The sequence below is a fragment of the Zonotrichia leucophrys genome, chromosome 12 (genome assembly GCF_028769735.1).
Source record: "Zonotrichia leucophrys gambelii isolate GWCS_2022_RI chromosome 12, RI_Zleu_2.0, whole genome shotgun sequence".
Classification (NCBI taxonomy): Eukaryota; Metazoa; Chordata; class Aves; order Passeriformes; family Passerellidae; genus Zonotrichia; species Zonotrichia leucophrys.
In genome coordinates this window covers 4782955-4796139 of record NC_088182.1, presented here as the reverse complement: position 1 = coordinate 4796139, position 13185 = coordinate 4782955, and the positions used below count along the sequence as shown (strand labels likewise).

The following is a 13185-nucleotide window of genomic DNA, read 5'->3' as shown; positions in this document are numbered from 1 at the left end:
GAGGTTATAAATGCTCTTGAATGTCCACAGAAAAGCCACAGACTGAGGTGTCTTTCTGATTTTTTTATTAATAAATACCTTAACAGCACCAATGATATTTGAACATAATTTTGCAATGCTGTGCATGGTGGCTGCTTGGGGACAGTGAAGAGACACACCTGTATTTTCATGTACAGTTGATAATTTTCTCCTTTTGTGTTTCTTGTAAACAAAACCATCTCTTCCATATTTAACACCTTCCATAACATTGATCAAATCAATACCAAACAAGAGGGAAATCCTCATTTTAATCTACTGCTTCCTTTGGTTTAAGGTGACTCAGTAAGTCTCAGGAGTGCTAAACTTATAACCAGATTGTTGTGGTTCCTTTTAAAAACATCTTTTCTTTGCATATGTGTGTGCACACGTGTTGAAAACAAGACTTTTGGCCACCTTAAAGTTCCATGTGTTTGAAAGTACATTAGCATGAACATTTGGACAACAAAATCTGGGAAAAGTGTATTTCTATACATCAGAGGTCTGTACATGAATAAGCATTTATACAAATATAATCCACCAAATATTGGCTTCTACATACAATTCTGAAATATGGTGATTCATTTAGATTTCCTAACCTTCAACCATGCTGGCACTAACAGGAACATTTCAGGCTGCCTTAACACCCACAGAGTATGTTTATTTTATAAGGTGGGGACAGACTTCTCTTGCTGTATTTGCACTTTACTTATGAATAAGTTAAGTGGTAAAGTGAAGTTTGAACAACATAGTCTGTGGTGTAGTAACATCAGCAACTGCAAGTTCCTGGCCATCCACAAGCCCCAGTTCTGAAACAGAAAGAAAAGCTTAATTAATTTAATTAAACCCATGTGCTTTGCCTTTTCAAGAAGCCCAAAAAAATTAGAATTGCTATCCTCACAAACTGTAAATGTGATTAAATAAAGCTGCAAACAGCTCACTGGATAAATTAATATTAATCTAATTTAACCAGGAAACAGACCTTGAGAAATATATATAAAAAACTCTACTGGAAAGTCTGTAATTTACAGAAGTAAATTCTGTCCATCTGCCTGCACTTCACCTTTAAACAATTAATATACCTGAGAAATGTGAAACTAAAATTCAATGTGTATTGAAAGTAAAAAGACAATGAAGCAAATTCTACTGCATAATGCAAAATAAACCTAAATATCCACACAGAGGGGTGAAACTGACCCTCTAACTTGAAAACTTCTCTAACTTTCTCAACTTCTCCCAACTTTCTCTAACTTGAAAATCAACACCTGACAGCTCCATAATACCTTTTAGTGTCTTGGAAAGATTTGGCCTTGTTCGTTCTTCAATTGAAGCTACTGTCTGCAAACAAAATAAAAAAAAAAGCCAATTTTTTTTTTCAAATTCAGTAAATTTAAGTAAATTCAGAATATTAAGTCAATTATGTATGTTCAGATTACCTGTAAATAAAGTGTTTTATTTCCCCCATACATAGTTGCTGTGATTGCAGGAGATTTCATCTGCCTATATAAAACATTTAAAAAGAAACAAACAGAACAGAACAAAACAAAACCAAGGAATCAGGTTAAAAAACACATTTTAAAATTACCTTTTATAAGCAATAAATCAACAAATTATCAAATTACTCAGAATGGTTCCAACTTACAATGAAGCATTATTTGTTAAGTAATCCAGGATCTCCTGCAATTTAGCTGATGGGGAAATCTCTATGTTTTGGGGAAGCTGGCTGCAGGCTGGACAGTTCTCCTACCACAAAACAGCACAAGAATACACATCATGTTAAAGATGATTTTAGAAATGCTGCTAGTAAGGTCTATAAAGTATTTATGTTGGTTTTTTTTAAATTTTAGCTGTAGAAATATTACTAGTTGTAAATATTAATGACAAAACCCATTTCCTTCTGAAGTCTGTCACTGATTGGCTCCCAACAGCACTTAAGTATTTATGAATGACAAATTTAATCTGACATTAAATCCAATACTACAAACTTTCAGATCAATTTTTGCCATAACCTCTTTTTTAGATCATCTGCCCATGAGTCATCTTAGGTTTGAAAATCTTATTTTGTAGCTCTACTTTGCAGAAATAGCAGACCAGTAACACTGTAGTTTCCATTTTTAAAACTTCAGAAATATTATTATTCAGTGCTAGGGGCCAACTGATTCAATACTGAGGTTCAGAAATACACACAAAGTGCATAAATACAAATCAAGGAAAAATTCCTTCAAGCCTTTAATGGCACTAACCTTTCTTTCAGCTTCAAAACTGTATGTGTATAATCCATCCACATCATTGAACACCAAGTAGTTGTTAAGGGGAACATATGCACTGTAATGGCAAATATGTCAGTGTTGATACATGGCATTCTGCTGGGAATCATGTCTGTAATTAATTAATTAATAAGAAATTAAATACCTTGTGGCTATCTTAAAAACCTCCGTGGCGCAAACAGCTGCAATGAGAAAAAAAAATTTCTTCACCTAGCTCTACCAGACATGCAGACACCACACAGCTGGACAAAAAGTGACAGAAACAACCAAGTATAACAATCTATAAAGAGAAAAATAAACATCTGAATGCAGCTGGTAGTTCTGTGCATTAACACCATAGATTTGGCACTAATCTGAGATATGTCAAGCCTGTGTACTGTATTTTCAATTTTTCTCCCCAGTCTTAAATGCTTTTGCTCTCTCCCAGAGTGACAACATTTATTCAGTCACTTTCAGTTTCTCTATGGAAAACAAAAATACAACTGTAAGAATAAACCAGACACATTTCAAATTTACTATTATCTTCTCCAGGCTCTCAATTCCAAATTGATGTCCCACAAAATTCTCAAGTCAGTAAAGCAGAAGTGAAATGAGTTCTTACAGCATACCTGCAATTACTGCATTTGTAGAAGCTACTGCTGGAATAATTCGTTTAACCACCCCTGTAAAAACAAAACATACAGCTCTGGGTTTTCTAAGAAACTCTATTGAGAGACTAATTTAAGCAGAATAATTTCAAAGGGCGATTCCAAAAGTACTTTCAAGTGTCCAGGAATTTCTGTAACAAACATGTATAATGGGATGCTGCTGCAGTACTTGGGCACTTTTTTATTTTAGGAATGGATCAAGCACATTGAAAAAAAGCAGGTATCAAACAAAGAGAACTACTGAACAAACTCTGAAAGCAAGTGTTTTGTATTTAGCAGGGAAAATTAAAACTGTTCTTTTCCTGTTAAACTGGGAAATGCACAAAGGAAAGAGTTGAGTTTTCTATTTGGTTAGTGTTTGAAATGCTGATGAAATGAGTGTCAGCATACTGCACTTGCCTGTGAACAGAGGCAGGGACAGCAGAGAGGAACAGATGCCACAGACTTAAGCAGCCTGAACTGGCACAAAATGTTGCTAAAAAAGACAATCAAGTCCCTTTGTTTTTACTCTTTGAACCAGCAAGAGTGGTCACTGTGTAATGTAAACTGTGGAGCTGCTCCAAGTTAAAAATAAAATAACAGAAAGAATGTTCAGCTTTATCCCAGATAGGTTCCTCTGATTCATCATGAATGCCTGAACATCTGATTTGTCATAAAAATATTTGTGCTGGCACAGGAAACAAGCTGCTTGTTTCTGTTTCAAGGGTGAGGAGAATTATCCCTGCACAGCTGCCAGCTTAGTCAGAACAAATACAAAGAATGCCAACCCAGCCCAGGTGCAAATGCCACAACTTGGTGAAATGCCATCCCCTTACCTTGGGTGAGTCTGTAGGTAACACCTTTAATATTAAATTGTGATGCTCTTTCTAAAGACTTCTGGTAAATCCACTGTATATGTTCAGGGTCATCTCCATCCAATGCAATACCTTCTACAGTAAAGAATTTACAGATAAATTGCAATTATAAAAGTTCTTCTGAAACACAGCATTCTTCTTTGTCTAAAAAAATCCCTGTTTTAATTTATAATGAATGCCCCATGAAGCTATAGAAACTTGACATTTTAAATAACCATAGTATTATTTGTACAAACATCTTTAGTTTTAACACAAACTATAATCACTGCACAATTTACAGAGCTGTTACAGTTACATTTTAATTCAGGAAAGACACTGTGCAGTGTGAGAAACATGAGCAAATATGGAACTGGAGAGTGAGTTCAAGAAGAGAAAATCCATCTCCAGCTCAGAGGAGGATTAGATTCAATGACAATGAACCACACAAGGTTAAGAGTCAGGATTGTTTTATTAAAAGCATCCACCCAACTCAAGTTAATTAAAAGGAGAAATGTTCATTTAGCACCATTACAATATATTAATTACCTCCAAAAGGCTGTTCCTTTGGCCACTGCAATATCCTGACATACTCAATGCAATGCTCTGGCAGTCTGGGCATGGATGCAATGGTGCACATGGGAAAATTGACCTGGGTGGGCAGGGGAGGAAAACCAGAAGAAACCAAGATACATTAGGTGTAGTACTAAGAAAAGAAGCCAGCAAGGCAGAGGAATATGAAGAGATGGCAATTTCACTGGGGGAGTTACCTGTGGTGGGTAAAGTGCAAGTGTGCATTCAACACACGCTGTCATGCCAGGAATGATCACACGCACATTGCCTTTGAAACCTTCTGTCCCCCCATCTATCAGGGGGATGATGGAACTTGGGTCCAGGACACCATCTTCATAATGCAAAAATGACATCTAACAAAGAAAGGGGGTGGGGGGTTGGTTTTGGTTTGGTTTGGGTTTTTAAACAAGTTGCAGGAAGAAAAAGAATCCTACAATTTTATTCTTAAAGGTACACCCAACTACTGAATGCTTAATGTACAGTTTATTTTAAGGGCATATAAAACACTACTTATTTGTCAGTGCACAAGACTTTATCAACCACCTTCACCCTCTACCTCCTCCCCTTACTCCCCTGATAAATGCTATTATTTGCTATATATGTTCTTATAGTTCATCAGAACAAATGGCTGAAGGTCTGGTTGAAGGTTTGATTCTCGACTTGTTTTGCTTTCGTCTTTTTTATTTTAATACAGGTAGATACTCCAGATCATTGTTTTACAAACAAATTCACAGTGATAAAATTACCAGCTTTCAGGTCACTGAATTCTCTAACAGTGCAACTCCAAATAATGGCATTTACAAGTTGCAGCATAATAAATACTGTTTGGGTAATGAAGAAAAAATTCACAGTGGGAGCATCCAGAGCAGCTCTGGAGCTTTCTGCCTTGATTTTCAAAAGCTGACTGCAGAAGGCCACGAGCAATGTAACCTAACTATGACATTATCCCTGCAGGGCACTGCACAGGTGTTGGCTAACTCTTCTCAAGAAAAGGGCAGGTAAGAGAGCCTGCATTCCATCCTGCTCACAGAAAGAAAACAGGTATACAGACAGCTGTGAGTTTCAACAGCCCTCATTCATTTTCATGACACATTCTACACAAGTATGCTTAATTTTAGTCATCTAAACTCAAGCAATAATCAGGCATTAAGACTGAAAACTTTACCAGCATGCCATTTATCCATCTTCTTGCAATTATGGAGTCCAGCCCACAAACAATAATATGAAACTCTGGGGAGAAAAAAACATTATTCAAAATCTACACTAATGCAGACTTCCCAAGACAAGCAAAGTATTCTGTCCATAAAAGGGAGAGTGACAGTAGCTTAGCTATGTCCCCCACACTGCCTGTATCACAGGGGTATTCAAATTTTGTCTATGTGTTACTTCTGCTTCCAGCATACTGTGGAAGACTAAAATAATTAGCAGCAAAGTACCAGGAAAAGCAGTGAGCAGCAACATCTGCAAGGGTCCCCAAAGCACCTGTGGGTGTTTGTCAGGAAAACAAATGCCACTTACGTCGATAGAAGCTTTCATCCATGTCTTGAATCTTTTTAAAATACCTGAATGGAAGCCCAGTAAAGGAATATATTCATAGTTAAGTTTATTGTTTTCTATTTGCTAACCTAAAGCCAAAGTATTATCTATATCACTGTAATTCTATACAACACCTTCTAAAAAACTATGTGATCTGAGATTAAATTCCCACAGCTGAAGCTGTAACATCTCACAAAACTAGTAAAGGGCACAATGGAATAGTTCTAAACAGCAAAGTTCAGCAGGTGAAATATTTAGGAAGCTCAAAATATGTGCTCTCACAAAGTCCTTTATCAGTAAGTGCTGCTCTGTGTTTATAAACTAATGCCTCCTACCAGTGCTTACTCAAAACTCTCTGGTGAATAATTCCAGTATCTCAGTGAAAATTACAATATTCCACTTGAATAAAAAGACTCAGTGGAAAAATACAAAATAATTTCTGAGCCTTTCCCATGCAGATTCCCTGTATGTTAATAGCAGGGAGAAAGAATTCTCAACTCACCAGCTGAATGAATGTGTCCTTTATTGTATGAGAAACAGGATGGCAGCAAAATACTTCAGATACTCTTACCTCCCACAGAGTTTTCTAGGATACAGAAGCCTTCAGGCCTCTCTGTGAAAGGATACGGAACCACAGCACAGTTGGGAATGCGGCTGTTCAGGAACTCTGCGGCCACTTCTGCTTTCGGCCGCCCCACATCCTTCGCTCTGGGAAAACCCAAGCAATCCAAAGGCTTGATTTTAGCACATTTTGTCTCTCCAATCTATACACATTTCAATACCAAATTGAGTGGCTAATTGTTACTTCAGAACAATGTATTTAATTGGATCATATTATGGCATTCAACCCAAACTATTCCAGAATCCCTGTAAAGCATCACATATGAGAGTCTTAGAATGAACTACGGCTATCAGCACCAAAACCATCCAGTGATTATTTTTTTTTGTTCACTGTACTTGGATGAAAAAGGTACCACAAAAATCTGAAATCTCAATCTGTGTGCATTTATTCCTTGGTGTCACCGTTTCCAATAGTCATTAGCTGTACTGGAATGGCAAGGAACACAGATTGATTTTCTTCATGCCACAGAGCCCAAAAGAAGAAGAAATCATATGCAATTTTTAGTTAATTCTGAGTACTATTGTGACATGAAGGTCCAGTAATCTTTAATGACCTCTTGTCCAACCTAAAAATGAATATATTAACATGTTTTATTTAGGTACATTTTAAAAAACCCAGAAGTTAAACCGGGAAAATGTAAAATATCACTCACCGAAACAAAAACTGTCGATTAAGGTTAGAAACATCTATAGTATCCATGTCAATAACATGGATCTGTCTGAAGCCAGACAGTGCCTGGGAAAAGAGAAGGTCAGCTTCATTTAACAGGAAATGAAATGCTCACAAAGCTCCAGAATTCACTCCACATGCCAAAACAGCAGCCTTTGAAGGAACAATTGTATTTGCTCCTCGTTGCCTGTGCAGACAGGTACAGGGTCATTCTTTGTTCAAAGGGGTTTGTGGGGCTGCTAATGCTGGTATCAGGCAGATGGAATTAATAACAGTCCAAAGGCAAAGACAATGCTCTCCTGAAGGCAATATTGCTTTGGACAACCTAATGCTAACACAGGGAAGCCAACAGTATGCTGATCTATAAGGGGAAACTGCAGTGTTCCTTCATGGCTGGAGTAAATCAAAAGAGCCCACTGAGTTAAAAAAGCACAGAATTTAATCAAATACCATAAGCACTTCCATGCTTGGCAGGAATAGGAAAAACACAGTTTAATTCCTTTAAAAGGCTTTTTAAAAATTCCTGTTGAGGTTTGGGACATTTTCACATAAATGGCATAAATGAGTCTGGCATATTGACCCAGACATCACAGTTCAAAACAAGGCAGCATTCCTCATGGCATTCAGTGCTGAAGGAGATGGCAAACACAAAAATCACCTCTCTGTCTAAGAACACACTGAACTCTGCCTCATCTCCATTTTCATGCAGGCCATCCCTACATCTGGCAAATAACTTTACAGTACAATTGCCTTAAAACTGTATTGTGGGTCTGATCTGGTAAAGTAGCAACAGCAGTCACACACAAAGACACAATAAGAACTGCAGTTAAAGGGAAATAAATGCTTTAAAACATGGAGTTTGGGGAAAAGAAATGAGCTGTGATGTTCTGAAGAGACTAAAAAATTTGAGTCATATACAAAATATGACTTACATTTTCCTTTAAGACTCTACCTTTTAAATGTAAAGACTTTGAAACTTTTCCCTTTACATTTTCTGAACAAAGCTATCTCATGTAACAGAAATCCTTGTTCTTAAATAGAAACATGGGGAAGTACAGTAATAGTCCAAACTACCAAACTCAAATGGGTTCATAACACTGATACACTGAGATAAATATGAGTGCTTGTGAGGATAAAAACCACAGTAACAGGATAATTAAACTTTTGCATTTCAAACACTTTGTAGCATTATAAGCATGATTTGTCTTCATTTAGTTGACTTCATTTCCCTAGATCTGGCAATTATGGAAAATCACCAATATCAGACTGGATAGAAGGCTGCACATGGACTTTTGGCTACTCTTCATACAAAGCAACTTGTTATAACTCAAGACAAGCTTTGAGATAGCTGAATAAATAACATGCAACATATGAAAATACCACCTTTTAAATGCATTCTTCATCTTTATTGTCTGTATCAACATGTATCTTACACATGTTGATTAGAACTTAAAATTCTAGTAGCTATATACAACCAGAACTGCAAAATTAGCTAATTAAAAACGACAGTTTTGTCAAAGAAAAAAAGAAACAGAGTAAATTCGAAGAAGAAAAGGGTTAAAACACAATAATTACCAGGTTTTTCAGGAGTTCACATCCTAACCCTCCTGCTCCAATAACTAGCACTTTACATGTGCTCAACAAAAAATCAAGGGCCTGCAGAAGACATAAAACAAAAAATTAATACAATTTGTGCTTTATTTCATAACCCTTACAAACATGTTACTGTAAATTTTCAGTGCCTAGTGAGTTACAGATAAAGCAGCTTTGCATTTGCAGGAGTAATTACACATTGGACTTTAATCAGTTGTCGAGTTCATGCAGTTCTTGTATCCCCACTTAGAGAGAACCAAGACCTTTGCTGATATCAGTATATTACTTTTATATTACTTTTGACCATGAAAAAAGCAAGGTCCACTCTTATTATTATTTGGTTTAAGGTGATAATGCTTTCCTTCTTCAGATCTTTCACATATATATTATACAAAATAAATCTAAACAGACAGACAACATTGCTGGACAGAAAGAATTGAAAATGTTAAATATATAACTGCTTTCTGTGAACTGTTCTGCTTCACCCCAGTCTCCAACTAGTAAATAATGGAACAATACATTAAAAAGGTAACAGGAAAATACTTTCAACCAAAAGCTCTGAAACAAAATGTACAACCAAAGAAGAAAAGCAGAAGAAATATTTAAAACTCTACCCTACTACACACCTTATCCAGTTCTCAAAGTATTCATATTAACTCTAATTTCTTCTTTAAGTACATTAGATTCCTCACTGTATCAAATTACTTAAAAATGGAGATTCAAATGCTGCTGTTTTTCATGTGAAACTCAAAAACAGCATAAGTCATACATTGCTATATATTCATATATGATAACAGCAAGCTTAAAGTTGACAGTGTACAACTTAAAAATACAAACTTATAAAAAGAATACAACATTATCTCCTAGGACCACAGTGTTCAATTGATAAAAACACAAGCTTTTCATGCAGCTTCAGTACCCACACACTGCTGGTGGTCAATTAATGAACCTGTTCACATTAATTTGCAACACACTCTACAGATATTGGATTGAAATGAAGTCTTTCTCACTTGAGTGCCTGGCTCGAAATCGGGATGTGTGAACGGTCCAGATCGCTCGAGGAACTTCTTTACATGGTTCCAGCGACCTTCCCAGTCTGCAGAGTCCCCACACCCACCATCAACAGCCATTCTGCACAGAACACAGTAAATTCAGCTGCAACATCGCACAGCAAAAGCCACACCTCCAACTTGCTATGCAAACAACACCTCAATTATTGATCATTTGTACAGATGCATCTGCATCCTCTTTATGCCTGTAAGTTACGCATATGAGTATTTGCATGAGTGGGTTTTATTTGTGGAACTAGAAAGCAATAATATAAATATGCACAGAGGGGAAAAACAACCCAGGCATTTCAATAAACCCACTGATTTAACTGTTACTAGTAAAAGTTGACCTGCAGTTTAAAAAGGGCCAAGTCTTATTACTTTTATTTCCCTCCAATTTGAAGAGGAAACACATAAAGAGCTTGTTCCTTTCAATTTCGAGGGTGATTGTTTCTTCATCAGTCAAGTCTTGTATTTTTGTAATTTTTTGACAGACTTATCAGTCTGTAACTGCAACGGTGAGGCTCTGAATAAATTACAGTAACGTGTCCCAACATCATCCTCTGATCTTCAGGGTAGTTTATTTAGACAAATATTTTTTTTAAGACATGAATCTTGAATGTTCTTCACCCTCAGGTGGTACCATGGAATTAGAACTGCCCCATTTTACAGGCATCCTTGAGCCTGTCTGCAGTAACAGTCTCACTTGAAATAAAAAGGAATGTGTGCAGTTATCTTGCTTTAAATTTTCAAGGCAGAATTTTACATCAAATATTCCAATACCCTTTTCTCCTTTTGCAGGTCACTTTTAATAGTACAGAAGTATAGATTTAAATTTTTAAGAGACTCACAGGAATAGTTCAAAATCAGCTCTCAAGTATTTTTCTACTATAAGATCAACACCTACTTCCCTATTAAATAAATAGGGAAGTGAAACTCAATAAATATGATTATGTTCTATGTTAATATAAAATTAAGCTCGTTATAAAAGAGCCAATCCTGAGTAGCACAGGATATGTCACCACTGATAAAGTGTTTTCTCCTATCTTTCTCCACCTGCTTGCTCCTATGAAAAGCACTTGTCTATTAACTCTTGGGTAATGTTCAGAATTTATTATAACTTTCTCATAACTCATCTCAAAATCAAAGGTAAATGTGGTGAAAACATCTGGAATGAGTTCTTTTATTGTCACAGAATTCAGAACTTGGACAACACAGTATGCCAAAGTAAGTGAAGTTAGAGGCAATGGATTTTGCAAAAGATTTTCAGTAACAGGGAAAAACTTCCTTAAACTGCAGCAATTAATAAATTATAATTCACCTGTGATGTCTCTGCCCATGGCAGTGGGTTGGAACAAAATGATCTTTAAGGTCCCTTCCAACCCAAACCATTCCAGGATTCTAGGATAATTTGACTGCAGACTGAACTCCCCTCATTAACTGTTGAGGGAAGTTACTCACTACACGAACAGTTAAATAAAACTTACAATAATTACTTGAATTCATAAGGGTCTTTTGACCTCAGATGCACTTTCGTATCTCCTCTAGTTTTCACAATAATGTGAAAATACACATATTTCACATAATGGGAAATGGTGTAAATAAACAAAACACCCCCTCTGCAGAACTCCCCATCTGCTGTACAACAGATTTCAGGAGGTGCATTAAGCACTTAAAATGGGTCAACAGACATCACAAAAACTGCTTCTATGGGTATTGTAGTTTTTAGCATTTCTGGAAATGAGTGTAGAAGCTGTGTTTGGTGACATTAAGAATAATTTTTTAAATTCTTTTCTATAGTCCCTATAAAAAGCTACTAAACAGCAGCACTCCTTTTCTGTTTAGATGTGTATTTCCCTTCCTAACCGATGAAAATACAAAGATCTAGTTTCACTTTTGCAATTAGCCTACCATTCATTTTTTAGAGGGTTGGACATTGTGGAGATCTGAAAAACATCCGTAACTCAACCTGATATTTTATGTTTTATTTCACAGACAATTTTCTCAAGTGTTTATTTGTTGTGCTGTTACAGCACGACCAGGTATAAGAGCTCAACAACATTCTTATTTATTTCAATGACTTATTTTCATTTTAAATTTTGTTTGAAACATCAGAGCACCACAGTCCTTTAAGCTCAGACTTTTTCCCTTCACATCTCCAAAGCTCCATGCTTTTGGGGACTCGGCATGCAGCCCTCCCACCCCACATGCCCCGGGATGCTGTGGGCCCATCCCCGCACACATGCACTGCCAGAGCCCAGGCAGGCCTGCCTGCTGACCCAGGGCACACAATGGAATGGAATAGTAAGGGATGGAAGCAGATGATGTTGAAGATTTCTCAATTTTCACAGCCTTTAAGGCAGGTGCGTAGATTTTTTAAGAGTTTTAATGCGCAGAGACAACTGTTCTGCAGTCTGGATTTTTAATTTTCAGCCAAAAGCTTAAGTCACCTGCTTCTAGCCTAGAGGCCCTCCCAGGTCCCTGACCGGCCAGGCAGCTTTTCCCCGTCTCCTCACCAAGCTCTTCAGCACACCATGCCAAGCTGCGAGCCCGCCACTCCCGCCCCGCTCCTCTCCCCGGGGGCTTCCTCTCCCCCAGGCCGGGCTGCTCAAGGGCCCTGCCCCACCTACGGCAGCTCCCCCGCGGGCCCCGCAGCCTCCTCCCAGCCCTCAGCTCCTGCGGGGCTGCGGCTCGCCCTCACCTACCCCCGCCCCAGCAAGCGCTGCCCCTGCCCCGCTCGCCCGCAGCCCCGCACTAACCCATCCGCCAGCAGCTCCTCTAGCCTCCTTCTTTTCTTCTCCCTAAAAGAGAGAGAATAAAAGAAGGGTCAGTATCGCGCTACAGAGACCGGGGAGGAGGGAGAGGGGACCCCGGGCCCGGGGCAGGGCCGGCCGAGCACGCACATACAGGGCACTTACGGTTCCTCACCATCCGCCATAGTTCCCTCTGCTTCCCACAGTGCCCCGCGAGCGGCGGGGCGGGCCCGGGCCCGGCGGGCTCAGCGCGGCCCGGGCGGCGGCGATAGCGGCGACAGTGCCGATAGTGGCGATAGTGACGATAACCGGCGCGGACACACGGCGGGGACACCTCCGATCCCTGACGCAGAGACTCCCTCCCGTCCTGCCTGCCCGCACCCGAGGGATCTTCCTGCGCCCGCCTCTCTGATGGTCACAGAGTCCTGGAATGATTTGGCTTCAAAGGGACCTCAAAGCCCATCCAGTTTCACCCCTGCCATGGCAGGGACACCTTCCGCTACCCCAGGTTTCTCCAAGCCTTGTCCAACCTGGCCTTGAACACTTCCAGGGATGGAACAGCCACAGCTTATATGGGTAACCTGTGCCAGGGCCTCACCACCCTCAGAGGGAAGCATTTCTTCCTAATGTT

The 13185-nt window shown here is 38.7% G+C and overlaps 1 protein-coding gene across 4 annotated transcripts; it reads right to left on the bottom strand.

The window, feature by feature from the left end:
* Positions 1-48: 48 nt before the first annotated feature.
* UBA3 (ubiquitin like modifier activating enzyme 3) lies at positions 49-12931 on the bottom strand. Of its 4 annotated transcripts, none has more exons than XM_064723996.1 (18): positions 12720-12931; positions 12561-12602; positions 9763-9883; positions 8735-8815; positions 7143-7225; positions 6496-6576; positions 5851-5894; positions 5498-5562; positions 4530-4685; positions 4309-4411; positions 3745-3858; positions 2891-2944; positions 2428-2464; positions 2259-2340; positions 1658-1758; positions 1452-1515; positions 1299-1353; positions 49-824 (listed from the first exon to the last, which is right to left on the bottom strand). In XM_064723996.1, exons 1-18 carry the CDS (start codon positions 12737-12739, stop codon positions 736-738), a joined length of 1392 nt encoding a protein of 463 aa, XP_064580066.1. In that variant the 5' UTR covers positions 12740-12931; the 3' UTR covers positions 49-735. The 4 variants fall into 4 exon arrangements, with proteins under 4 accessions (XP_064580066.1, XP_064580070.1, XP_064580068.1 ...); XM_064724000.1 differs by having other exon boundaries at positions 12730-12880; XM_064723998.1 differs by having other exon boundaries at positions 12709-12778.
* Between the last annotated feature and the right edge of the window lie 254 nt (positions 12932-13185).